The sequence below is a fragment of the Aphanomyces astaci genome (assembly GCF_000520075.1).
Source record: "Aphanomyces astaci strain APO3 unplaced genomic scaffold supercont1.43, whole genome shotgun sequence".
Classification (NCBI taxonomy): Eukaryota; Oomycota; class Saprolegniomycetes; order Saprolegniales; family Verrucalvaceae; genus Aphanomyces; species Aphanomyces astaci.
The window spans coordinates 266508-293027 of NW_009798306.1; the positions used below are offsets into that span (position 1 = coordinate 266508).

General features: G+C 50.4%; 11 protein-coding genes across 19 annotated transcripts in view; 6 read left to right on the forward strand and 5 right to left on the reverse strand.

Moving 5' to 3' along the window:
* Positions 1-1722: 1722 nt before the first annotated feature.
* H257_12843 (hypothetical protein) lies at positions 1723-4229 on the forward strand. Of its 3 annotated transcripts, XM_009840183.1 has the most exons (4): positions 1723-2532; positions 2583-2979; positions 3446-3832; positions 3937-4229. In XM_009840183.1, exons 1-4 carry the CDS (start codon positions 1747-1749, stop codon positions 4122-4124), a joined length of 1758 nt encoding a protein of 585 aa, XP_009838485.1. In that variant the 5' UTR covers positions 1723-1746; the 3' UTR covers positions 4125-4229. The 3 variants fall into 3 exon arrangements, with proteins under 3 accessions (XP_009838485.1, XP_009838486.1, XP_009838487.1); XM_009840184.1 differs by having other exon boundaries at positions 3446-4229; XM_009840185.1 differs by lacking the exons at positions 3446-3832; positions 3937-4229 and having other exon boundaries at positions 2583-3098.
* A 463-nt stretch (positions 4230-4692) lies between these two features.
* On the forward strand, positions 4693-8706 carry H257_12844 (hypothetical protein). Of its 3 annotated transcripts, XM_009840186.1 has the most exons (4): positions 4693-5673; positions 5758-6132; positions 6212-6743; positions 7131-8706. In XM_009840186.1, the coding sequence occupies exons 1-4, from the start codon at positions 4737-4739 to the stop codon at positions 7426-7428; spliced, it is 2142 nt and encodes a 713-aa protein (XP_009838488.1). In that variant the 5' UTR covers positions 4693-4736; the 3' UTR covers positions 7429-8706. The 3 variants fall into 3 exon arrangements, with proteins under 3 accessions (XP_009838488.1, XP_009838490.1, XP_009838489.1); XM_009840188.1 differs by having other exon boundaries at positions 5758-6743; XM_009840187.1 differs by lacking the exon at positions 7131-8706 and having other exon boundaries at positions 6212-6923.
* Positions 7587-8707, reverse strand: H257_12845 (hypothetical protein). The gene has a single exon (XM_009840189.1). It carries the CDS (start codon positions 8693-8695, stop codon positions 7643-7645), a length of 1053 nt encoding a protein of 350 aa, XP_009838491.1. The 5' UTR covers positions 8696-8707; the 3' UTR covers positions 7587-7642.
* Positions 8708-10127: 1420 nt separating this feature from the next.
* H257_12846 (hypothetical protein) lies at positions 10128-11700 on the reverse strand. Its single transcript, XM_009840190.1, has one exon. The coding sequence runs from the start codon at positions 11543-11545 to the stop codon at positions 10886-10888; it is 660 nt and encodes a 219-aa protein (XP_009838492.1). The 5' UTR covers positions 11546-11700; the 3' UTR covers positions 10128-10885.
* A 703-nt stretch (positions 11701-12403) lies between these two features.
* Positions 12404-16235, forward strand: H257_12847 (hypothetical protein). The gene is made up of 7 exons (XM_009840191.1): positions 12404-12816; positions 12869-13392; positions 14623-14829; positions 14905-15133; positions 15196-15327; positions 15393-15549; positions 15835-16235. The coding sequence occupies exons 1-7, from the start codon at positions 12437-12439 to the stop codon at positions 16111-16113; spliced, it is 1908 nt and encodes a 635-aa protein (XP_009838493.1). The 5' UTR covers positions 12404-12436; the 3' UTR covers positions 16114-16235.
* Positions 16236-16246: 11 nt separating this feature from the next.
* H257_12848 (hypothetical protein) lies at positions 16247-16663 on the reverse strand. The gene is made up of 2 exons (XM_009840192.1): positions 16450-16663; positions 16247-16395 (listed from the first exon to the last, which is right to left on the reverse strand). The coding sequence occupies exons 1-2, from the start codon at positions 16636-16638 to the stop codon at positions 16312-16314; spliced, it is 273 nt and encodes a 90-aa protein (XP_009838494.1). The 5' UTR covers positions 16639-16663; the 3' UTR covers positions 16247-16311.
* A 106-nt stretch (positions 16664-16769) lies between these two features.
* On the forward strand, positions 16770-17079 carry H257_12849 (hypothetical protein; the record flags this gene model as incomplete). Its single annotated transcript, XM_009840193.1, has 2 exons — positions 16770-16967; positions 17026-17079. The coding sequence occupies 2 exons, from the start codon at positions 16770-16772 to the stop codon at positions 17077-17079; spliced, it is 252 nt and encodes an 83-aa protein (XP_009838495.1).
* A 10-nt stretch (positions 17080-17089) lies between these two features.
* Positions 17090-18584, reverse strand: H257_12850. Of its 2 annotated transcripts, XM_009840194.1 has the most exons (3): positions 18087-18584; positions 17505-18018; positions 17090-17455 (listed from the first exon to the last, which is right to left on the reverse strand). In XM_009840194.1, the coding sequence occupies exons 1-3, from the start codon at positions 18561-18563 to the stop codon at positions 17160-17162; spliced, it is 1287 nt and encodes a 428-aa protein (XP_009838496.1). In that variant the 5' UTR covers positions 18564-18584; the 3' UTR covers positions 17090-17159. The 2 variants fall into 2 exon arrangements, with proteins under 2 accessions (XP_009838496.1, XP_009838497.1); XM_009840195.1 differs by having other exon boundaries at positions 17093-18018.
* Positions 18585-18866: 282 nt separating this feature from the next.
* Positions 18867-21028, reverse strand: H257_12851 (hypothetical protein). Of its 4 annotated transcripts, XM_009840196.1 has the most exons (5): positions 20459-21028; positions 20161-20407; positions 19797-20038; positions 19447-19744; positions 18867-19399 (listed from the first exon to the last, which is right to left on the reverse strand). In XM_009840196.1, exons 1-5 carry the CDS (start codon positions 21011-21013, stop codon positions 19155-19157), a joined length of 1587 nt encoding a protein of 528 aa, XP_009838498.1. In that variant the 5' UTR covers positions 21014-21028; the 3' UTR covers positions 18867-19154. The 4 variants fall into 4 exon arrangements, with proteins under 4 accessions (XP_009838498.1, XP_009838499.1, XP_009838501.1 ...); XM_009840197.1 differs by having other exon boundaries at positions 18867-19744; XM_009840199.1 differs by having other exon boundaries at positions 19447-20038.
* Positions 21029-21547: 519 nt separating this feature from the next.
* H257_12852 (hypothetical protein) lies at positions 21548-22858 on the forward strand. The gene has a single exon (XM_009840200.1). It carries the CDS (start codon positions 21599-21601, stop codon positions 22829-22831), a length of 1233 nt encoding a protein of 410 aa, XP_009838502.1. The 5' UTR covers positions 21548-21598; the 3' UTR covers positions 22832-22858.
* A 1809-nt stretch (positions 22859-24667) lies between these two features.
* Positions 24668-26520, forward strand: part of H257_12853 (hypothetical protein) — a gene marked incomplete at its 5' end in the record, with an annotated part of 2417 nt that continues 564 nt past the window's right edge. The window contains 5 exons of the mRNA XM_009840201.1: positions 24668-24810; positions 24884-24931; positions 25000-25091; positions 25251-25338; positions 25471-26494. Of these exons, the coding sequence (XP_009838503.1) occupies positions 24668-24810; positions 24884-24931; positions 25000-25091; positions 25251-25338; positions 25471-26494 (1395 nt within the window). The remainder of the gene's footprint in view (positions 24811-24883; positions 24932-24999; positions 25092-25250; positions 25339-25470; positions 26495-26520) is intronic.

Here is a 26520-nt window from a genome sequence, read left to right on the forward strand (position 1 = left end):
GAGAAACTCATTAGCCGCAAAGTGTACATTCGGTTACATAGTCATTGTTCGGATGATGTATGCTCAGCCAATGACATTCTACTTCACCAGACACTTTGTCATTGCCCAATCACAATGTGATTTTGAATTGTAGACTTCGAAATAGTAGAATGGAAAAGTACTGAACAAAATTTCACTCACTGGTTTAGTGGCCTATTGTAGGTGACAAAACTATAAAATTCGAAGTACTATTTTTGAAAATTACAAAAAACCATTTCCCAGGGTGATGCAAACTATAGACGGACTTCAAGCTTGGCAAAAAAGTCGATATATATGACGTTTGATACATGTATTTACCATTCTAGAAGTTTCTAAGTGTTAGTAATACAACCATAAATTTGTCAGCGACGCCAATTTAAAACACAAGATGCCAAGAGGCAAGCTATTCACCCCAGAGCAAGTTGGTGCCGTTCAGGCCCTCCACAACGAAGTCAAAAGCAACCGGTACATTGCACGTACCATTGGATGCAGCGAAAACGCATTCGGACTTGTCTGTCTCGAGACGCGCAACCAAAGCCACGAAAACTCGTTGGCAGGAAGCTAAAAGTGACCAAGTAAATGCTCCACCGCATCTTTCGAATGGCTCCGATCATGCAATTTCGTCCAAGCGTATTGCCGATGCCTTAGATAACAAAATAAAGCCATCTACTGTGCGTCAACGGTTGCGTTCAACGAAGCTGGTCAAGATCATCAAACGAAAATCTCATCCATCACTTAAGTCCCACCACAAGAAAGCTCGCGCCAAGTTTGCAGCCGAATGGACCTGTGGCCCCGCATCGCTTTAGCGATGAAAATTAATTCAATTTGGACGGCCCGGATGGTTACCAATACTACTGGCACGACCTCAGGAAGGAGGATGAAATCTACACCAAGCGCGAGAGCGGTGGGGGCTGTGTCATGATTTGGGCTGGCATGAGCGCTTATGGGCGAAGACAGCTTTCTATCCTTGAAGGAAAGCAAAACAGTTCAAGTTACTGTCGCACTCTTGACATGCACTTGTTGCCGTTTTTGGGAAACCTGCGTCGAAATTTGGGGGTTGTGGAGCCTATTTTTCAACAAGACAACGCTTCAATCCATGTGTCGCGAGCTACCAAAGCGCACATTGAGCGAAGCGGTGTTTTATTGATGGTATGGCCTGCTAAGAGCCCTGATTTAAACCCAATTGAAAACGTTTGGGGCCAATTGGCGTGGAAAGTTTACGAAAATGGCCGTCAATTTTCAACTGTGGACGAACTGAAGGCTCAAATTCGTGTCTCCTGGGATCAAATCAGCCAAGCCTATTTGCGTAAGCTTGTTGATGGAATGCGAACTCGAATTGCCCAAGTAGTGTTGAGAAACGGTAATGCAATTGATAAATAACTGTTCTGGAAAAAGTGCGTCTATAGTTTGCATCACCCTGAAAAGTGGTTTTTTGTAATTTTCAAAAATAGTACTTCGAGTTTTATAGTTTTGTCACCTACAATCTATTTCGAAACTTAAATAAAGTATCATATCAAAACAGTGAGCATCAAATCGAAATAATTTTTGAATATCTTACGACTGGACTACCGGTAGTACAGTAGTACGTACCTTCGCTCCTAAAACACGCACCATATTCTCTCAATCGTGCACCGATTTTGGCGAATCCAGGTGCGTTTTGATTCCAATTCGTACTAGGTGCGTGTTGAGGCATTTTTCAAATCCCTGCAATCTTCCGCCGCGCCTTGGATGGAAGACCACTTGCATTCGTTCGTGTGTCCCATCACCCACGACGTGATGGAGGACCCTGTCGTGGCGTGCGACGGACACTCGTACGAGCGGGCGAGCATCTCCATGTGGTTCCGCGATAACAACACGAGTCCCATCACCAACGCGTCAGTGCACCACAAGCACCTGATCCCGAACCACACGTTGAAGAAAGCGATCAATGAGTTCCGCGAGAGATTTGCCCCCTTCTTCGACACCGAGTCATCCACCGCAGCCCTTCCATCTGGTCAGGTCCTTCCCATGCTGGAGGCGCTCCCCGAACGCGGAACGTTCCTCTACATCGTGGTACACCAACCCATGCCGGTATACGTCGCACCGAGCTTCATCACGGCGCAATCAACCATGCTTCTCGTCGACACCATCGTCCTGGGCAAAGAACGCCTGTATGGCGAAGACAATGTGATTTTCGTGGAATTGTCGGGCCATCACGAAGGCCAGTATGTCCACGAGTGTACCCGCGACGGCAGTCCATGTTTACAGCGCCTTGAAGTGACAGAAACCTCGTTGGCGTTCATGGTAACGTCCCCCGCGCCGTTGAGTCTGTGGCCGTCCCATGCCGTGCCCTCCAGCACCCTCTACAAAGCGTACCCGTACGACGTGGTGTCCATCGAAGCGACCATACGCGATCTCAACGGTCGCATGTACGGCCGCTTGGAGCAGTCTAAGCTGTGGGCATGTCTCGACCGCAGACACTTTACCGAGCTGGACATTGAGTTCACCCCCGAGCTGTACCTGCTAAAACAAGAGGTACACACAAGTACGACTTCTGTGATGACGTCATTTCTTGGCAACACTAGACCGAACTGCGCAGCAACGCCAACCGCACCAACCTCGGCGTTCCTCTCCTGGCACTCCCTGCCTATTCGATCGTCGAGAGCGACGCCATGTTTATGCTAAGGGCCGACGACTCGCCATCGTCGTCAACGTCTATCTATGTCCGCACGACGGCATCGCATGGCGGTGGTTTCGTCCGCGGGTGGGTTGCATTGCCCAGCTCGCTGTCGATGCACGCGCCGCCGCCGCGCCTCGCGGAAGGTCCCGCCGGGAAGCACATTCAATTGGTGCTGCAACAAGCAGGCGCAGTGGCACTTGTGCTGGATGAAGTCCAAGAGTCTGGCGACGTTAGCCAGCGCCTGATCACTCGGAACTTGCCTCGGCGGTTCGAGCGGCAGCTGCTGAATTGTGTGCAGAGGGGTAGGTGCCAATGTACACCTAATTTGGCTTTGTTTTCTTTCAAGTTGGACTACTTTTGGGCTGAATCTTTGCCAAATCTATATCGATCGATTCTTTGTCCTGATATTTGTATGTAAAGATCGTCCAGTATCACACGAATTTCAGTCATACACTGTTGAATTGGTCCAAGGGTGAATTTGATTGGGTACTTGGTTCGTGTTGTGGTTTTTGATTGGTCGATGTATCGATTGTCTGCTGATTTGGTGATTCTGCTCATTCGACCAATATTTCGAATCGACTTGACAATATATAAAAAATAACTTGCGTTGTTTATTATCCATCCATAGTGTATGAAAGCTCGGATTGGTTGAATAGTTTTGTGTACTAGCCAATCCGATCCCCTCAAAATTGAATATTAGCCAATAGCGTCGATTCGACGACCACCCTTGTAAGTTGATCCTGAAAAGTGATCTCTTGTACACTCTAGGACGGCGCATCCATCGGATGGCGCTGGGGCCGCGGGGGGAATGGTATTGCAGTGGCGCTAGGCCGGACGGAAGTGGCGAGTGCTGCTGGGCCAGCGGCGACCTCCCCGCCCGCTTCCATGCCGATATGCAGCCGAATTCGCTCGTTTCATTTGGCGGCGATAACGAATACGCGATGGTGCTGGGCACTGGCGGCGTCAGTTCGAGCAACGTCTCGACTAAGTTGCTGCAGAACTTGACCAAAGCTAGACGCGTACACATGATGCTCTTGGCGCGGTACGGCGGGTACGTGATAAAGGACAACGTCGGCATGGACTTAAGCTGCTTGGATCCGGCTTTTGAAGTTGCGTTGAAGACGCCGCCGCGCGGAGCTGGCCAGGTGTGCTCGGGTACGTCAAGGGCTTACTACTTGCGGCGGATGGGAGAGTGGATTGTTGGGAATGTGATGTATATATATATATATATATTTGGAAGGTGATATATATATATGTAGCTGCGTACAGTGAGGACGACTACGTGGTGGTATTTGAACATACATATGTCGCGACTGCCGGCATCTCGGCCAACATTGTGGACGCCCTCGAAAGGTTTTACACGAGACATCTCGCCCTTCGGAACAAGCGGCGCCTACTCATTGCCGACTACGAAAGACGGTGGCACGAAATACATGCAGACTACTAGCCTGGCAGTGATGCCGACATATAAATTTCTATTTTCTAACAATCGATTTGGACCAATTAGGCAAATAAATTTAAGACTGTCCTAGCCAATCACATTACATTACACGATTGAGTAATTTCAACCAATCATCGATCACCATAGCTTGGCCCAGCAGTTTAGCCCAACTAATACGTATATACTAACTACTATTAATAGTACTATTAATAATGTTGTTTATATTAATAGTACTATTATTTTTTAATAATATTACGTAGTACTATTATAGTACTGGTAAGTAGTACTTCGAAGTAAGTTAGTACTATTTCTACATTGTGAATAAGCTTAACATTTGAGACAAATACGACCAAACTTCAGCGAATACGTCGAATGTACAATAAGACTACAGTACTGGTACGTATTACGAAGTACTAGTAGCGTTATTATAATATATTAATAGTAGTACTGCAGTGATCCGTTAGTACTATTAATAGTAAGGCATACAAGTAGATCAGCAAACGAAACAATGTGTATTAATAGTGGAAATGAATAGAACGTTGCTTGGGTTTTGCGTATTTTCCCCTTGACATTGACGAAATCGCCGACCTTTCACGGCGTAAAACTGGAGCGTACGGGATGACGATCTACTCCAAGCACAGCGACGACTTGGAAGACCCACATCCCATCTACGAGCAAGACAAGTTCCTGAACGAGCACGGATACGCATGGGACTACGTGCTGGTGTTTCCCATCTCGTCGGCGCATCGGAAGCCGTCCATCGAGGACATCTGCCACCGGCTGCACGCGGCAGGGCTGTCGCTCAAACTGTTCTACTCGTCCGCTCCCAAGAGCAAGGCCTTGCGTCAGCTAGTGTTTTGTCTTGTGCGCGCGCCGCCGGACCTTCTCAAGAAGGAAGCTGACCGCATCTCTCTCAACATGCTCGTCGACGAAACCGCACTCAAGGAGGCGGCATTGCAGGGTTACCCGCTGCAAAACATCCAGCCGTTCCACATTGTCCAGGACACGCAAAATGTGCACGAGTTGCCGCCGTATGCGTCCATCCACGTCAAGTACTCGTGTCGCGAGGACATGCAGCGATTGTACCTGAAACGTGGCCCGCTAAACTCGTTGTTTTCAAGCACGCAGCGGATGCTCCTCACGAAGAGCATCATGACCAACACCCACGGCGGCGCCGGATTAGACCTGTACAAGATCCTGCACAACAAGACCCTCGCGGCGTTCTACCCAGCGCATGAGCCCACGGAGCGCTCCGAGCTCGCGGCGGCGTGGCTAAGCTGGCACTTTTGGCCATGGCAGCAGCCGCTCCCGTCCATCCAGTCGTACTTTGGGTCGAAAATCGCCTTGTACTTTGCCTTTTTGGCACACTATACGACGTGGCTCATGGGGGCGGGCGTCGTGGGACTTGGGCTGTGGATCCCGCAACTCGTGCTGCCCAACACGCCGCTGAGGGACCAAGTCGTGGTCTGCAGCTCGAGTGTGTTTATCGTGATCTGGGCTACGCTCTTGATGAAGTCGTGGGGGCGCTACAACGCATCCTTGGCGTTTCACTGGGGTACGTACTATCTACCTTGCATCATCCACCTGTAGAAGTGTTGGCTCGAAATGTTCTAAGTGTTTGACACTGAGAATTATGTAGGGACGACCAACTTTCAAGCGACGGAACAGCCACGGCCGCAGTTTGTAGGGCGGCTCGTGCCGAGTCCCATCACGGGGCGACCGATTCTGTCCTTTGACAAGCGCGAAAAGTTCAACCGCATGTGCTGGAGTTGGCTGCTCCTGCTTGGCCTCATTGGACTCGTGGCAGGACTCGTATCGATGAACTTTTACCTGCAAAACTACCTCATTGAAGCCAAGTACGCTGTTCGAGTGGGCTCGTGGGATGTTTTGATTGGTGGCCCCGTGGCGAATCTGGCCAACGTTGCCCAGATTGCGCTCATGTTTCAAATATATGATTCGGTCTGTGTCCAGCTCAACGAGATTGAAAACCACGCAACCGAGTCTGACCACGAAGGTACGACGTACACACATATATACACAAACAATCACAAGTTAGTGAATATATATATATATATATATATATATATACTTAGGCGCGTTCATCTTGAAGTCGATTCTGTTTCACGTGATCAACAACTTTGCCGCGTTGTTCTACGTGATGTTTGTCAAGCGGTACCTGGGCGTGCAATGCATGAACCACGACTGTCTCGGGGAGCTCCGCATTTCGCTCTTGTTCATTTTTGGGCTGCAGATGCTGTGGGGAAACCTGCAGCAGGTGTTGCTGCCGCGCCTGTGGAGCCTCTGGACGGCGTGCCGCGTCGGCCGTCCTCACTTTGACCACATCCACCCCCTCGAAGAAGAGTTTTACCTGGCCGACTATGGCTGGCTCGGCACATTCTACGACTACCTTGAGCTCGTGCTTCAGTTTGGCTTTACGATTCTCTTCATTGGCGCGTTCCCAGCGACCCCGCTGCTGTCTCTTGTTAACAACGTGTGCGAGATCCGCATCGACGCATACCGGCTCTTGAACGAGTACCGACGTCCTACGCCCCGCCAAGCGGCCACCGCCGGCCAATGGGTCACCGTCCTCGAAGTGCTCGTGACCCTCAGTATCTTCACCAACGGGTAGGTATATATCGACGACATACACACAACAAGTGTGAACGACTTCGAGACTGTTGCATTCAACAACAGGGTGTGTGTCTGCCAAAAATGATATCATTAGATACTGTATCGCAGCTGTCTCTATATAACTGCCAAAAATGATATCGTTGGATACTGTATCGCAGCTGTCTCAATTCCTCGTGTTGAACTAACTTTCGAGTCGCTGTGTGGATTGTTGGTTTCGATGTTATCGTCGTTGCCATCATATGTGGGGAGAGCGTACTTCTGTCTGTATGCTACTAGTCTGTAGTAGCAGAAGTGGGTTGACTGTAAAACCTGCTGCTACCGTTTGGGTTCCTGCATGGTTGACCCCCTAACGTGAAGATATTGTTGTTGTGCTTTGTATAGGTACTTTTTGGTGTACTCGTCCAACGTGTTTGCGTTTCAAGACAACACGATCGACGGGGACTTAGCCAAGCTGCGGCTGTTCGTGCTGTATGTGGCCACGCTGCTCTTGTTCCGGTATAGCGTGTCGCGGTACTGGGAGAACGTTCCCGAAGCCATTCAAGTCCAGCTCAAGCGCCAAGACTTTTTGTCGTCCAAAGTCCTCGGGAGAGAAGCCGACGAAGAAGCGCCCCAGTTTGTCCGGTCCGAGAGCTTTCAGTTTCGAATCGACTCGATCGAGAATCGACGCGCATCTGTCTAGGCGTACTACTAGTACTACTACTAGTATTCCTAGCATGAATTATTACTGTATATCATCAGGGTGGCTTGCCCTCAACTAATAGTTTGTGTAGCTCTTGTGGAGGGTGGTCACCAAGGTGGCTATTCTGCTTGTGGTAACCAACCCATACACCCAACACAGCTGCGATACAGTCCGAGATTGAATGTTTAAATAGTGGTGTTGGATGAAATTGTCGTTACACGTCGTCGCATATCCGGAGCCAGCACTTGGTGTCCTGGCATCGGTGGAATGCTTGCCCCGTGGCGTCGAGCACGACGGCTTCCGACACGACCACATCCCCCACGTCCATCCACGCCAGCACATGGGCGGTCGAGGCGGTGGGCCACAGAGCGAGCGGCGATCGCCGGCGGAGGCGGAACGTCATGCGCACTTCCATCGCTTCCACCAGCTCCAAGTCGGCTACGGCCACGTACGCGGTGTCCACCAACGACCCAATCGCGTCGCCGTCGACTTGGACAAACGCGGAGCCACGCGAGAAGCCGACGAGGAGCGCGTGGGGGGCCAGCGGACGCGCGAGTTCCGGGGGCATCGTGTCATGCACGTCCTCGGACCATAAGATGCCAGTCTGGCGCACGACTCTGTAGACGTTCGGCGGTTGGTCCAGGGATAGATGGAAGCTCGGAGTGGGATCGCCGTCATATGTGGGCGGTGGCGGCGGCAGCAGTTGGTTGCCACAGACATGTGGTGGAGACGGAGGTGAAAAGTCGGACGAGAAGGCGGGAAAGATCACGATGGACGAAGGACTGAGTGGATGAAGGGTGCGGAGGAATTCGGCGATCGCCTGCTTCAGCGCGTGGTTTGGCACCACTTGACGGAGACTCAACCGGCAGTTGGTCACGGGACTCTTGGAGTGTTTCGTGAACATGCCGAGAAACACCTTGCGATCTTTGATGTTGGCGCGGTCGTACGAGTACCCGTCGGAAGCAACCACGGGGTCCAGCATCGCCGTCTTGCCGATGGGACAACAGAACGAATTGAGTGAAGGAGATATGAGCGACGCGCGGGAGTCGTGCCGTGCGTACTCTTGAATCGCAAAGCGGAGGGAATGGTTCGGCACTAACCTGGACGACGGCAACGGTGCGTTCGTCGCGGGGCTCGTGACCTTCTGTGCAAACCACCTCTCGATGTCCTCCCGCTCATACGAGTGGCCATCGCATGCCACCACGGGGTCCTTCATCACCTCTTGGCTGATGGGGCACACAAACGACTCCAACGACCGCCGTGGCATGTGCCTGCTGGACGCAAGTTGAAAAGTGGGCAACCATGTGCAACCTTGAAATCCAAACAGAAAAAGTCGAGTGTTGGTCACCTGAATGACATATTTTTAGTATTTCCCACCATTCGAAAAGGAAAAACGTCAAATTGACCAAATATTTGAGAAATATTCATCGATTTCGTCGACGCGATATATTCATGGAAAAACATTTGGGATAAACCACCTTCAGATTTGTTCGAATCCAGGAATGTACGTCTCTCCTCGATTTACCATGGGCAACATCAAGGTCGACAACTGCCGTCCATTCACTCTCGCCCTGACTTGGATGTACGCGACCTTTAGAGCTATCTCAAGCAAACTCGTTGCTGCACATGTGAAATAAGCAAACTCGTTGGTGCACATGTGAAATATGTTAGGCTACGGAAGTGCCCCCTGAATGCGTTGGATGGATAGGATTGCCGATCGAAGCTAAGCTTATGTCGCCCGTGAAATGCATTCTCGACCCGATAGCATCCTAGAAGTTTCACAGCTCATGAGAGAGCAACTGCTGTCCACATTGCCGTCCTAATGGCATGGATCGCTCGTCGCATGGAGCTCTGGGATCACGCAATGTCGTCCAAGGATGCAGTGGGAGTGCTGTAACGTTAGCGCAATATAGTACTCCACTAACGTTATCAAGGAAGTACCAGGTAGTACAATCTACCGGTATGAATAGTACTTACTAACTTAGTACGTATTACTGGTATTAATAAGCTTACTGTATATACTAATAAAATAGTATAATACTAACGTTGCAATTAATTACTACAATTAATAGTATTGTGCTTTCCGGTTGAACTTGATATTGTAAAAATCGCCAACAAATAGCCGCGATGATATGATTATTCTTCGAAATTCTAACTATCTTAAAAAATAGTTAGAATTTCGAAGATATGGGCAGAAAATGGACATCCAACTCAGTTATTCAGGGGCAGCGCGACGAGGTGTAAACTTTAACGCGGGTATCCAGTTGGTGCACTTGAGATGTCTGTGTGCAATTGGTGTGTGCGTGTGTGCTGGGGATATGGAGAGGCATTTCGCATTGTATTACAACGAAGCCTACGAGCTCAGGTGGTAAGATTAATGCTACAACATTGGATCGTCGTCCATTGACTCGCAGCTCAGGAAACTGCATCATAATAGGGTGATTATTAACGAATGTTTGGAAAGGGAATTCCCACTTCCTGGCATTGGGGTCATATCACGGGGCGATTTAAGAATCGCCAGTGGAAATTTGGAGTGGAACACACATATTAATACTAGGTAGTAACGTTAATACTACTAACGTTACTTCGGAAGTATTATACTTCGAACTAATTACTACTCGGAGTATTAATACTCCGGAGTAGTTCGTTGTATTTAAGTTTACAAGTTATTGAATGTTCAAAGGTATTCTCCGATCGTTGTTCAAGCAAAAAGATCGCCAAGAAGATGGAAGAGATGTCGGCACCACCGCCGCAGTCCACGACAACTACCCTCACCGCATTCACTTGCCCTATCGGTGGTAAGCGCATGGACGATCCAGTCGTGGCGACCGATGGGTTCTCATACGACCGTCGCTACATGGAGGCGTGGCTTGAAGTGCAAAGCACGAGTCCTATCACATTACTACCCTTGCAATCAACAACGCTATTGCCGAACCATGCGCTCAAATCTGCGATCTTGGAAGTTGACGACCATGGCGTGACGGTCGATCTCGTGTCGTTCATGGGACCCATTACCCAGGACATTCTCGTGGAGCCGGTCGTGGCCTGCGACGGGCACACGTACGACCGCACAAGCATCCAGCACTGGTTTCGCACACGCCACACGAGCCCCGTGACCAACGCCGTCTTGGACAACACGGCGTTGCTTCCCAACCATACGCTCAAGAAAGCGATTGACGAAGTGTGGCCCAAGGCGGCGTCCTCGCGCTCACTCGTGTCGCCCGTCTCGATAGTTTCCCACGACACCATCACGTGCGACGGCTGCGGCATGCATCCGATCGTCGGACCTCGTTACAAGTCCCACACCGCCAAGAACTTCGACGTGTGCGGCGCCTGCGAAGCGTCGGGCTTGTATGTCGCGCAGGAACCATTCTTCAAGGTCCTCGACTCGCGGCTCCTCGGCCGACCATCGACCCCCGTCGTTCCCGCAGCGTGGCCTGTTATCAATTCCTTGGCATTACCCAGCCAGCAGCCCATGCCAGAGCCCCGGGCTTCTTCCAACGCTCCTTCGTACACGATCTGCCACACGTCCGTTACTTGCGACGGCTGCTTTCAGTTTCCCATCCGCGGCACGCGGTTCAAATCTAGCGTCGCGTTCGACTTTGACTTGTGCAGCGCATGCGAACTCTCGGGTCGATATGCGTTTTGCGAACCGTTCCTCAAAGTGCCCGACTCGCGCAAGCTTGGCCGGCCCGCCACCGTCGAGCTCCACCACGTCGTGCACTCGGGTGACGTACTGTATCGCATGCGCACGCCAGTCGCAGTCTGCTGGACGCCCAACACCCACGATGTGGTGCTCCGGATGGCGGGGGTGGATCCGGTGCTGCCGGCCAACGCGCTCGTCCTCGGCAGTCGACTCGTCCGGGGCGAGGACGATGTCGCATATGTTGAGGTGTCTGGGCGGTTGCTGGGGCTGCCTGCGCTGCAAGTGTTTGTGCCCCAAGAAGTCCACGTTGGAAGGGACCGTGACGTGGCAGTCGCACAGCAGCGCACGATGGACCAAGTCAAAATGACGCTGCAACGACGAGTATTTGTCACGTCGAGAGCGCTGCCCAGGCGAAAGTGGCCGTCCACTCGCGACAGCGCCGTCATGCCCGCCCTCGCGGTACGCCCGCATGTCGAAGTCGCCACCGATGCGATGGTCCTGGACGAGCACCACCAACCGTTTTACCGCATTGCCAACACGAACGAGTGGCTGTGCATCGTCGACGACCGAGACGCGTTGTTTCTAGTCAGTTAACAAAGACGTTGAATGGATATGATGATTACTGTCTCTGTATATGGCGGACGATGGACATTTCACGCATGGGACATTAAGTGGCACACGTGTGAAATGTCTATTGTATCACATGTCAAATGTCAACACCAACCGTTTGACCGCATCGCCAACATGAATGAGTGACTGTGCATCGCAGCATCTCGACGACCGAGGTGCGTTGTGTCTAGTCAGTTAACAAGGGCGTTGGTTGGATATGATGATTACTGTCTGTATATGGCGGACGATGGACATTTCATGTATGTTACATTAAGTGGCACAAGTGTGAAATGTCTATTGTAACACATGTCAAATGTCGATTATTTCTTGGAGGAATCAACAAGCGGGTTATTTCTTTGATCTGGAGCGAGTATGGTGCTTCTAGAAGACAGTTGAGAGAGCACAGTTGATCAAAACACGAGTTTTCGTGGCTTTGTATATCCAACTATTTGGGGAGAAGTACACTCCACAACGATCCTGAACGGATACTCTCGTGAGATTTGATTGGAAGAAATGCTGTCCCTATAACATGTGTTTGAAGTTTCTACTGGCTCAAGGTTAGTATTATTAATAATATTAAATACTACTAGTATTCCTAGTAATACTATGTATTTTAATACATAGTATAGAATACTAACTATTAAAATAGTTAGTACTCTGGAGTAGGTAGTAAAAAGTCATGGATGTCAACGATCTTGATTGGTCCAAAAATTAGCTTGATTCGAAAACGGGCACCCCGACCGCAAACCCACCATGCCACCGGCCAACAGCGGCGGCGACGACATCGGGCTGGCGACGAATTTCTCGGCGTTGGACACCGTCATATGCGCCACGTACCTCGTGTCAGTGCTGGTCGTGGGGGGCGTTGCAACGTACGTGTGTCGGAAGAAGAAATCGTTGGACGACTACTACCTCGGCGGCCGGACGTTGCCTTGGTGGATGCTTGCGATTGCGGACGTGTCCAGTTACATTGACATTGCAGGCACGATGATCAACACAGGGCTCATCTACGCTCTCGGTGTGCGCGGCATGTTTATCGAAGTGCGCGGCGGGCTGTGTCTTTTTCTTGCGTTCCAGCTTGCGTTCACCGGCAAGCTAGCTCGTCGGTGTCCCGTCCGCACCAAAGGCGAATGGTACACATCATCATCATCTCAACACCCCCTCCTTTCATGTCCCATGCAATAGGATCAAGTTTCGATTTGGAGCCAAACTCGGCGGTCGCGTCGCCCGGACCGCCATCGCGATCGTGTCCCTTGTCGGCGGCATCTTTGGGGTCGCTTACTTCAGCATCGGCGGCGGCAAGTTCGTGACCGAGTTCATCGCCGTGCCAGCCTACGGAGGCCTCCCGTCCGACTTTTGGGCGTCGGGGGGGCTCATGGCCATCGCGCTCGGCTACACGATCGTCGCCGGCTTCACGTCCATGGTGCTCACAGACGTGTACCAGTCCTTGTTCATCTACGCGTCATTCACGGTCGTAGCTGTATGGGGCATGCAGGTGACCCTGCCCAGCACCTTTCACGTGTTTATTCCCACCTTTAACGCATCCTCGTTCCTCAACATCTCCACGACCCATGACGCCTGGGCCGCCGCGTCCTTGTCGTCGCCCAACATCCCCGCCGACAGTCCGTACGCCATGTACAATTCCTTCGGCGGCATTGTGTTGCTCTATCTGACGCTGCAGTGCCTCCGGTCGGCGTCGGGACCTGGCGGTATGTTGTCCTTGCACTTGTTTCAAGCTTTTACCACTACTGTATACTGTCGTTGCATAAAAACAACATATTCAGACAGGCATTATCTGCATAATATATATATATATATATACGTTTTTATGGATATTATTACAAAATTTTATGCCACAATTTTCTTGAGAATCGGGTGTTTTATGGCATAAAATATATGGATCGATTTGGTCCAACTTTATTGTGGAGGTTTGTGTTCAAGTCTTGCACTTCAATCGGAAATCGAATAATTTTTCCAAAATTCAACTGGTATCCAGGCAACTTTTTCGATACTTCGTTGCTCCTTTTTTTCACGGGATATGAGACTTTGGGAAATATTTGCAGACTTGCCAAAACGGGTTATGGCATAATTCTATGAGGTAGTGCATCGATTTTCAGCACCATTTTTGGTCCGATTTGCGTCCATTTTTTCCAGAGCCATTGCTCCGCCACTAATTCCAATTAACAGATTCTGCGTGTATGGTGTGAAAATATGATTCACGGAGCATATTTTAATGATGAGAGATGCTCGTTTTACCGACTATTGTCATTTGTATGCAATTGATATATAGAAGAACAAATTGAAACGAGTTTTGAGCCGAATGTATTTTCCGAACCATTGCAAATACCTTGCATTTAGTAAGGAATCTGGCATCCAGACCAGCCCTAAGTGGTCACCAAATCGGATGGCATTTTCGTTCTATTCTTGTGCACCATGTACAGTACAGTAGTACTTCAATTGAAACGATTTATATATTGAACTCTTCCTATTGTATTACTAGTATACTATTATACATACAATATATATATATATATATGGATTTGAGATTTTCTAAACCAATCATACATATTCCCGTTTATATTGAACTCTTCCTATTTATTATACAGACAACGAGGGAATTTAAGGCTCATCGAAGTTTTGAGTGTCACACACTTTTTTCAGCCAATCAGCAGCAAATCACGAAATACTTAAATTTCTATTGGTGAATTTTTATAATATGTTTCGAATTTCGAACTACGCTATCCAGTCATATCGTGAAATTTGCGCTACACACAGAACTTCGATGAGCCTTAAATTCCCTCGTTGTCTGTACATACTGTAGTATGTATAACCCCAGCCAGGAATGGAATTGAGATTTTCTAAACCAATAATATATATATTCCCGTTTCATACCATTGTACATGTACACGGTACAGATGAACCATCATGAACTACGGTAGGCGGGGGACTGCAAACCGTGCTCGCGACCAAGACCGAGCACGACGTGCGCAAGCAGAGTGTGCTGGCCATGCTGCTGCTGCTGCTTCGCTGGGCGTTCGGCGCCGCCATCGCCGCGCTCGCCATCGACTTTACGCAACACCACCCGAATGTGACTGTGGACCCAGAACGAGTCGTGCCGTTCGTGCTGTCCAACGTCGTACCTTCGGGTAGGTTGATGGTTTTGTCTTATTTATCGTTCTTGTGTACCTATTCTACGTTTTTTTGCTTATATACGAGAGTAGGCTACCGGGGGTGCATCGTGGCGTCGCTGCTGGCCGCCGCACTCACCACGTTCGACTCGACGATCAACAGCGCATCCTCATATTGGACTATTGACATTTACCAAGCCATGATCTGCCCCAAGGCGACGCCGGCCCAGCTGGTCCTTCAAGCGAGGGTATCCACGGTCGTGATTGTATTGCTCGGGTGGGGCTTGTCCCTCGGTATAGGAACCATCAATCGCATTTGGGGGTACATATGTACACCTACGAAATATAATAGTGCAATACCAGTGTGATGTGAAAATTCCATAGGTTCATGACGATTGCCATGGGTGGGGGAGTCGTGTACCCATACTTTTTGTCGTGGTACTGGGCCCGCTTCAACGGCGTCGGGTGCGCCGCGGGGCTGTGCACGGGCGTCGTATCGGCGTCGGCCATCTTTTTGTACGAGTTCACATGGATTGGTTTCGAGTATTTCCAGTGGTCGTGTACCTATATATATCTCGTAGTGCCTGTCCCCACCTCGGCGAGTCCCATGTGTTCCTGTGGGCGTCCTCCGCGTCCGGCGTCGTGTCCGTCGCAGTCGCTTGGCTCACACCTCCCACTGCCCCCAAGACCCTCAACACGTTTTACAAGCATGTGCGGCCGCCGGGCTTATGGGCCGAGGTAGGCGTCGACAAGCTATTCTATGCTGTCGTGTACCTATTCGCATCTATTAGGCTCTTGGAATGAACTTGGATACAGGACAAAGGAGATTGATGTATTGACAGTATATCGAGAGAGTTCGGTACTTGGATACCATTGGATACAGGAAAACTACGATTGATGTGAGTTGAACATTGGATACAGGACAAATGAGATTGGTGTGGTGTTGTACATATATATAGATGTTTGAGAGGGAGGATTGGATACAGGATTACGATGAATATTAGTTTATTGGGTGTGTTGTAGGTGTCGCACACGTGCTTTCAAGCGGCGGAATTGACTGCGATCGCGGCCGAGAACGCCAAGGACCTGGGGTGCTCTGGGCTGCTCCTGATCGTACAAGTTGCCACGTATGTCCTAGCCGTGAGTGTCGTGCTCAAAGTGTGGCCGCAGTCGGGCGTGCTGGCGGCGGTGCTGGCTGTGCTGCTCCCTGCCATTTACTACAAGTGGTACCTCCCTCTGGACACGCATCTAGTCTCGCACGAGCCATTGCTGCTAGACCAAGACAAGGATGCATGGGAGTAGTAGTGGTTCGATGAGAGATGTGTGGGTACAGTGCCAAGGTGAATGAAGAGCATCCGTGTGTGTACACACTCGGGTTTGGGCATGACGTAGGTCGAGCTAAGCAGAGAGCTTCATCGTTCGAGTCACAGACAAGTTGGGATTCGAGCTGCATGTTCCTGTGTTACTGTTTGCACACGAAGATGTTGGATAGTGATCGATCTACTTGACGTTGCGCGGGTCCTCGCCAGGGGCTGGGATGCGCTTGATGACTAAGTCGGTCGTGTTGAGCTTCTGCATGATTTTCTACGCCAGCGTCCACACTCATGCGCGTACATGTTGTAGTGGCGACGGACGTACCCGATGTTCCTCGTCCAAGTTGAACGCCCGTTCGCTTTGGCTCTTCACCATCACGTCCTTCTTCTCCATCTTCCCGTCGAGGAATTGGTTTAGCACAGTGAAACCTCCGACCACGAACAGCACAAACGGCATCCCCACATTGACGAACAAGTTGCTCTTCTTCCGCGCCATCGCCGCCCTTGCTGCCATCTCGTTCCTTGTTGTGGAGTCTTTGTGTTTACACTCAATTAAAAGCCAATCACAGGCTTGTATTTTTCAAATACATGCAATGATTCGCTAAATTTCAGCCAATACGAGCACATAATCACAAGACAAGCACTATGATTCGCTTTATTTTGACCAATGGTAAACTCCCATTGGCCCATCCTTGGCGCGCCATCAACGCCCTTCATTCTCCTTCATTCAGCGGCGGCGACATGCGATTGAACTTCGGCCAGTACATCTTCCTCTTTGGCGTGAGCATCGGGTCCTTGTTCGCTGGATCCATCGCGATGCATGCAGTCCTCAAGCCTGATCTGGTACTGCATCGCTCGTCGTCCTCCATCGACCTGTCCCCTGACTCTCCATCGTTGATAGACCATTCCGGACCTTGCCGCGGACGACCTGGACGACAACGACCGCAAGAAGTAGACAACAACAACGACGACGATATATGCTTCAGTGTTTATTTACATGATAATGGATGGCTTGAATTCCTACGACGTCGTCGGTCATCGATAGTACGTGTCTTGGTAGTCTTGAACAGGGGGCGGCTCGTGCAAGGTCTGCCGCCGCCACGTCCATGCGTCTTCCTGTGCTTGATGTCGCCTACATCGCATCCTACTCGTGCATAGATCGCAGTCCGGCGTGAAGAAGCGCACGACGGGGTTCGTGAGGAAGAATCCATCGTCGTTCCATGCTGCTGGCGCCTCATAGCCTCTGTACTCGCAATGCTTTGAAAAGTTCCATCCAAACAGTTCCGACGTCACGTGGTACAGGTGCGCCAATTGCGCGTCCAGTTCCACATCTACATGTCGCGTCAATCATCCTTCCGAACATGACACTCCTAGACCCACCTCTGGACACATCGATCACCGCATGCTCGTCAGAGTCCGAGTCGTCGTCGTCCGCTCCCCGCCGCCAGCCATGGTACTCGCGACTTCTTTCTGCATCTTCGTCATTCTCCACATGCACCACGAACGACTCGAACTTTCGTTTCAGGGGCAGCAGGGGCTTGAATTCTGCCGCCGCGGGGTTCAACATGCGAATGGGAAGACGCGCGGTCGTGGCTTTGATCCGGGGAGAAGCATCGGAAGGAGGAGACAGCGGCGGCATTATCGGCAATGGATGCTTCGCAGATGCGGGCGGCGACTGCGGCGGCGACGGGCATGTCGTGGTGGACTGGAGGTCTGAAGGGGGCTCGTTGAGCGGTGCCGATGTCGTTGAACATGCGAGTTTCCGTCGCTTCTTCTTTTTCTTGGTCGTGGACGAGGCAACGTGCTTGGTTTCTTCGTCCACTTCCTGTAGCAAGGCTTCCATTTGTCGCAAGGATTCCCTCTCCAGATATGCCACAAAGCTCTTGACAATCAGCTACATTCATAGAGCTATCGTCAGGGCGGCGGGCGATACTACATGAGGACGACCTAAATGTACTGTACCTGCTCGAGCAACATGGCGATGAGATGCTGGTACTCGTCCCAGGAACTCACGCCTTCGCTGTCGTGGAAGAACAGTTGCGTAAAGTCCTTATCACTCAGCACGTGCGGTTGGGCGAGGAAACCATGCAGGCTTCCTTGGATGAGCTCAAACAAGGCGGGCGCGTGACCGTCTTGCACCAGTTCATTCTTCACGGTCATGATACCCGTGCCAATGTCCATAAACTCCATCGCTTCCAACAGTTCGTATGTCGGCTCGTCCGAAGACGACGATGCTTTTTTGAGCCGTCGTTGCATGAGCCCGACGCAGAGGAGGGAAAAGTTGAGCTTGTAGAGCTGCTTCACAAGGTCAGCTTCGTCCAGGAACAACACGCTTTGCCGCTCGGTCACCGTCAGACCGTTCCAATACGCATTCACGCGATCTGGCATGGCCATTTGCCGCCCCAGCTTCATGTACTTCTGCCACACTGCGCCGCCCATCGATCTAATAGGCGCTGCTCACAGTTTGATTGTTGGTCAAAACCTATCATTATGCAAGGCATCCCTGTTAAGTGCGATATTGAACCTTGCATACATTGGACGTTTGTATGCAACCGAGCGATTCAACACCCGCCAAAACTCTGATTTTTTTACACGTCAGATATGGGTTGAAGTATAAAACCGGTTTTTATTTGGCGTAGTCTTGCAGCCTAGATTTCTTGCACTCCTGTACCTACACCAGTGAACTAATCTTCGTTGGGGTTGGCTACGGTGCAGGAGTACGACAAATACGGTATATGTAGTAATGGGTTTAACCCTGACAGAAGAAATCAAATTGGGTTTTAATGCGTTTAAGTGCGTCGAACTTCATAGATTTTCGAACCCTGCCAAAGCTTCCACATTCTTCGAGAATTGAAAAACTCATCGCGATGATCGCCATCGTGCGCACCGCATCATGCAAGGGACACCCTTCCGAGCCGATGAAGGTACATCTTGTTGCGCCGTTGAATGAGATGACGATGGAAGCCTTGCATTGAAGTCTCTGTCTTAATGGATGAGGTGTGCCGTACGCGAGTGTGGTGGCCGCCTTGATTAGCCAGAGTAATGGTCGCCAGGAGTGTCCACGACAGGGGTATGCGGTCGACTCCACAGCGGCAACGCCTGCGCAAACCACCGCAACTTCTTCTCGACTTCGCCTTGGAAGGCTTGGAACCGACGAAACTTGGCTTCGAGCTGCCGCAGCGTTACGGGATTGCGTTCAAGGCGGAGCAACCCGGCCAGTTTGGACACGCACAGCGTCGCCATGGCCAGCTTCACCTCGTTTTCACTGCGCCGCACTACGCATGATCGTCGTTAACCATCATGCATGTTGCCTGGGACGTACTCAAGGTGCAGTACATGCACTGGCGAAACTTGCACGGGTAGTGCGAGAGATGGCGGGCAATCGCTTCGCCTTCGGGCGTGGAGGTCACCTTCGAAGGATCGAGTTTGTGCATCGTCGTATACGTTTGAATCGCCTGCACCCAAGTGGCGCATTCGCGTCGGCAGTACTTTTTGTACTTGCACTCCATGGCTTGGACAATGTGCAGGCCTTCTTGCACCCATTTGCGCCACTTTTCCGTGTCCGTGCCGGCAAACATGAGGTCGCTAATGGGGTCTCGCATCCGCTTCCACTTTGGGATCTATGTACATCACGCGTTCATGACGACGTACAATGGGAAAGGAAGGAGGTACCGTCACGCGATGGAAATGATTCTGGATCGGGGGCAACGTGGTCGTTGGCAAACGTAGACGTCGGATGGTGTCGACCGTGTCCTTGAGTTCCAACTCGCACGTCTGCTTGCGGATCTTGAGGGATTGCCGCGCATACGCTTGGAACTGCGTCACGGCCACCGGCGACGATGGAGCAGTCGCGGGAAGGACCGACAGCGCTTGGCAGAGCGCGACGTATTTGTATTGAAGACGTCGTTGCAGCACTGAAGAACATTCGAATTTGTCCCGTCAACAATAATAAAAGAAGCCCACAGTTACAGAGAAAATCATATAGAAAACCCACCAAAGGAGTTTAGAAAACCAAACATGTTCGAATGGTACCTACCTAGCACGCACACAGCGCAGGTGGCTGCGGTAGGACATGTCTCGCAGTGCTGGGTTAGCATGCCGAACGCTCGGCACATCGCAGACTGATCTGGACACGTGACATGGACCTGATGCTGGCTGGCCGCGACACACGCGCTGTCGCGGCATTGCGTAAAGTGCACGCAGTTGACAGCATCTTGGATCGTGCACATGGCGAGGAGTTGGTCGACTAATGCCGGATCGAGGGGTTCCAGCTGACTCCATTCCTATCGTGGTGTCATGAAGAAACGTCCATCTTTCTTGTCGTGGGGGCTTACTTCGTCGACGTCGGCGGTGGCGGCGTCTTCTGGAGAGTCGTCGTCGTCATCATCGTTGATGACAATGATTTCGGGCCCGTTGTCGTCCCCGGGAAAGTTGCCCGAGGTGGTGCTACTCGCGCTATCGTTTTCCTTCATGTCACCGTTCCTGCAGTTTTGGGATACTGATACGTCGGTAGAGTGCGACGTGGCGGCGACGTCTAGTCCCAACGAATTGGTCTCGGATGAGTCGACCGCGAAAGGTTGATCGGCGGTGGGAACGACATCGGTAGAGGTCGATTCTTGTGTGCCTTGCGGCGTGTCCAGGGTTTGTTGAAGCAATAGCATCTTCTCCTGGATTTGAACCTCCAATGCATCCTCGACGGACGTGGCGGCGATTTTGGTTGTAGGCGCCTCCCTTCGAACGTGGAGTCGCGATGCACCAACTGCATGCCATGCTTCTGAGCATGACTGGCAATGACGTACGGCGGCCAGAACGCCATGTGGCCTTGCACAGGAATCACATTCAAACTTCCACGTCGCTTTCTGGCACCATGTGCACTTGGACGAGCCCATGAAGGTGGCGAATTGAGTAGTATTACTATGAAAAGAATAGTACTCCTAATCGTTCAAAGTATGGAATTTATCCGGATGATCGCGCTCGACATAAAACACAGCCAATGAAATTGTTGTATTTAGTGAACTCTGTCCAATCATCATGTTTTTCGTCTCTGCAGGAGGAGGTACGGTCCGTACTTTAAAGTTACAGTAATTCTACTGCTATTAATAGTATAATTCTACCCGTAGCCGCCTTTATACCGCTACGTATTGAAGGATTGAAGGGATTATCGACTCAAATAGGAATGGAATGCAACTTTGAGGTTAACATTATCCTTACAGTAGCTCCAATGATAAATATTAACGTTAACTATCGTAACGTTATCGCCAGTTGTGTCGCGAGTATTTCACCCCTCCACAACTTGCGACACTCATATTTCCAAAAACAGGTTAATCCCACCAGATATCCGGATAATGCCGCGGAAAGAGCTTGACCACCAGGTTTTACTCGCTTGCCCGAGGTTCGGCAAGGTGATTTATCCGGATACCCTTCTCCGTGTGCCAACGTTGCTCACATTTCTGCTTCTTTCCACGGCAGAGCTGATGATGGGTGGCTTTGTTCACAGTGCCGCGGTGATGGTTGCGGCGGCGACGCTATACCTGAATGGAGAAGTGATGGCACAGCTGACGGACCTGCCTCTGTGCCGAGGCAACCCCGTGTACTCGTACACCTCGGCGCAAAATGTGTTTCCCGAATTGAAGAACGCGATTCAAAAGGTCAGCCAGAACCAAGTGGTCACGTGGTGGACAGACAACAACCCGGACTACTACAAGGAAATGCAGAAGCTCCTGAACAACTGCAACTCGTCCACGGTTCCCACCATTGCCGTGTACGGTCTCCCCAACAAGGATTGCAAAGCCGGCTTCAGTAACAAAGGCGCGAACAAGGACGCGGACATGTACGTGGCGTTCATCAAGGAACTGGCGTCGTTGGTAGGTACCCGTCCCGTGAACTACATCATGGAGCCGGATGGGGTCGGCCTGGCCCTCGACGCCCCCTGCGGGAAAACCGCGGGGTACCTGGACAACATGATGACAGCAATTCCCATGTTGACCGACGACAACTTGAACGCAAGCTTGTACATTGACGTCGGGTACTGGTCGTTGAAAACGGACGAATTGACGTCCGAAGTTGTGCAAGCCGTCAAGCAGCTGGCGTCCAAGGGCGGCAACGTGCGCGGGATCGCCTTGGGCACGTCCAACTACCGCAAGACGTCCGAGATGAGCGACATGTGCGCCAAGTTCGTCAAAGCTTCCAACAAGGAATACAAGTGTGTGATCGACACGTCGCGCAACTACTTGGGCCCGAAGGATGGCACGGGTGAATGGTGCAACAGCCGGTACGCGGCGATCGGGGTGCCGCCGACGTCCAAGACCGGGAACGACTTGATTGATTACTTTTTATGGATCAAAGCGCCCGGTGAGAGCGACGGTCCGTGCAACACGCCCGACATCACGGCCGACGCGCTCAAGAACGGCCCCGCCGCCGGCATGTTCTTTGAGAAAGCGTTTAGTCTGATGTGGGACCGCGGCTACTTTGTCGACAAGAAGCTCGGCGACAAGCTGGGCCGGTACACGCTGGACGTGGACCAGATCCAGGAGGGCGGCGGCGTCAGCTACGTGGCCCTCGCCATCGTCGGAGCCATCTGCTTGGTGCTCGTGATCGGCATCGTGTTCATGAAGCGCCGCCATGACGCCAAGCAAGGCCGCGCCCGCACCAACCACCGCCAAGTAGACGCCGAAGCGGCGGTGCGCAAACCGTATTTGTCCCTTTAACACTAATATGCACTACTATAAAACTCATCCTTTCGTTCTGTGAATATTAACGGTATACAGTTAGTACTAATGCACAAAAACAACTATAAAACTCATCCTTTCAAAAACAATAAAATTCATCCTTTCGTTCTGTGAATATTAACGGTATACAGTTATTAATAATAGTACTGATGCACAACAACTATAAAACTCATCCTTTCAAAAACTATAAAACTCATCCTTTCGTTCTGTGAATATTAACGGAATATTCTCTACCTGCGAGTCTCAATGTTGTATTATATCAACATTTTATGAAGTATTTTGAATTGAAGTGCTTTTATGATATATATTGGCATGTACAGTATGTACAGCATATTATGTGCGCATGGGAGGAAAGTCCAAGCGCAGGTGGTCGAATTCTCGGGAGCGACGCATGAAACTGTGAGCTCATGTACTCCACATGTGTAGCAAGGTAGTGCATGCAAGCATTCTTACCTACGTGGAGTATAGAGGACGAAAACGACGACGGTGAAGGACCAATTCGCACATGCACATGAGATGCCGCTATCTATAGATAGGTGCTACGGTGCAGGTTGTGATGTGCACATATGCCGTGTAATACTCTACAAGTTGGTATGCGTCCCATCCCTCGTCGTCGTCATTCTTAGCCTAACGTTATGTATATATTCACCCACCGAAGTTCTGCATTTTGCTCATGCGCGCATGCATCTACACCATTTCCCATTCAATTTGAAATGAATTTCCAGTCAATAATGTCAAGTGCAGAAATATTATAAGATTTCACAAGTGCAGTTTCACATCTCAACATGAAAAATGTTCCTTTATCCAAATCATACACCAGAATATATATGAAACAAAGTATGTTTCAAGTTGAATGTTAGAGAATTCATGTTGGTTTGAAAATTGACGTGTTTCGAACGTGTTCATTTCACATTGACTGGAAATGCTGTAGTGTCGAATTTTTCTCGCGGGGGTGAAACGTATTTTTTCTGATTTTTTCCGATATAGAACGGGTAGCGAACGGATAGTAAAATTCAATAAATATATAGGTAAATGTAAGGCTCAGGAATTAAATTTCGCATCCTATCAGACAGGTGGTGAGGCAAATACCCGGTTTAACCCTACAAGTAGCGCAGAATCAGCAGTTTGTCAAATGAGCAATTTGGGGAAGGGTCGAAAGGAGTTAGCAATTCTGTGATCATCACGGCAATGTCCGTTTACATGTTAACGTTAACGTTAGTGGATCGCAATGTCAAATGTATGGTCTATTCCTGCATCTCCCTGTTTGCAGAAGTTCTCTACTATTAAGAGTATCTATTACTAGTAATAGGTACTGTACTATTAATAGTATTAGATAAGTAGTACTGTACATGTAGTACTATGAAGCTGTAGTATTATGAATAGTTGGAGTAAGTACTAGTACAGAGGTAGTAGTACTACAGTAGGAATGTGACGAGGTTTGACACACTGATGTTTGCTCCAAGCATCCTAGATCAATAGTAAATCCCAAGTAGAAAGTAAATCCCAAGATTATCCACCTCCTTTGATGTGTTTATTGAGTGTGGTCGATTCTCGATCCATGAACAAACCATACTAACGTTATACATATAGCACGCTCCAAGTCAATGACAGTCTCTCGCAGTGTTGAGGTGCATTGTGAATTTGTCGTGCCTGGGAATCCAGGGGAAGTTCGATGTTGAGCATGAATTAATGCCCCATATCAGAGTTTTGATTGGTTGATTACTCTGATACTCCAGTTTATCCATGGTAGATCCCAAAAACAGGTATTACCAGCATGAATGTCATAACAAAACTCACGGCGGCACCGACAACACCATGGACGCAAACCATTATGGAGCGTACCAGCTCTACGTTGTGTCTGGGCTGACGCTCCTCGTGTCCTACGTCAGCATCCTATGTCGTTCGCAGTTGCAAGAGGCCACGATCCGAGCGGTGCGCCAAGCCTTGCTTCCCAATGCGTAACGTCGACGGCTGCATCCCACTTCACCGCCAAACTCTTGGTGTTGATGCGTGCTGGTGAATGTGCACTAGGTCCGCTGGACATTTGGATGGATTGACGAGGGGGGACTTGGAAGATGTGTACGTTCTACTCGTTCATATTCTTGCGACACCTGTTGATTACCTCAACTCACGCTGACCATTGTTAGCGGTCTCGAAGCTACGAAATGGAAATGTGGCGTCTGTGCGTTCTATAACCCCGACGAGACGGACGCGTGTGTGTTGTGCGACACCAGTCGAGGTACAGTAAATTTAGGTGGTAGCTTTTCCCCCATATGTATGAAAATCGATTTTTTCTAATGAAAAATATTATCAAAAGTAGAATTTTGAAATGTCGGCAGTAACCTGGAACAGAGGAAGTATCAAAAATCAAATTTTTCTAATATGTATGCGAAATTAGCCATGTTTCTCTTGGCCGCGCCAGAATTTGGCGATTGCGAAAACACGATTCCCATTGAAAACCTCAACCTAAAACAACGCGCCGCATGGTACCCCCCCCCACATCTATCTATATATATATCTATATATATATCTATATATCCTAGTATTTGTGATTGCACTGTATCAAATCTATACTTTTATATATCTTCAATCGTCCGATGATCCACCACTATGTATAGGCAACGCAAACAATGGACTCGGGACATTGACGCAGTGGGCGAGGCGTACTGGAACAACGCCCCTGGCATCCCACCAACTCCGTCCGCCATCATCTACCTCGTACATTCCACGCGTTCGTCATATGCCTCGACGGCGGCGCTGGCTCTGTCCCCGCTGACCGCCGCGAGCGCGTCCAAGACGCTTCTGGGCGACCCCATCGCATCCTGGTGGCTTCCAAACCTCAAGACGCTGCGGTCGTACAACTTTTCCATCAAGTACGCGTGGTTGTTGGAGCAGCTGTCGCTCGTGTACACGGGCCACACCAAGATCGAAGTCCGGCGCGCCACCTTGATGCCCATGTCGTTGAAACTGCTGGGCGAGATCAAGCCCGATAACTTGTGCACGAAAACCAAGGTCACGCTGCTGGGGGAAAGCGCTGTGGACGCGGGCGGCGTCAGTCGCGAATGGTATACCCTTGTGACCATGGCCATCTTTGAAACCAAGGAAGGGCTGTTTATGGTTGCCAACAAGGACGACCAGTCGTTCTTTATCAATCCCAACTCGGAAAGAGACCACGGCCCCAACCACTTGGCAGACTTTCAAGCGGTGGGACGGCTCCTCGGTCGAGCCATCATTGACGGCCAAGTGCTGCCATTTCACTTTTGTGTCCCGCTGTTCAAGATGTTGCTGGGGTACCCCGTCTCGATCGAAGACGTTCGGTACTTGGACCTGACCGTGTATTCGAACTTGACCTACATTCGCGACTGCGATGACGTGGACGATCTGGCGCTGACATTCAGTGTGAGTGTGGACACGGATGTACCGGAAGTGGAGCTGGTGGTCGGGGGTCGGGACGTGGGGGTGACCAACGCCAACAAGACCGAGTACGTGGAGAGGATGGTGCAGTACTTGATGTTTGAGCGCGTGGCGCCGCAGCTGCAGCGGCTGGTGCAGGGTCTGTACGACGTGTTGCCCCAGGAGCTGCTCATGCCGTTCGACTACAAAGAGCTGGAGCTGATTTTGTGTGGGTTTTCAGAGATCGACGTGGGTGACTGGAAGCGGTCCACGAA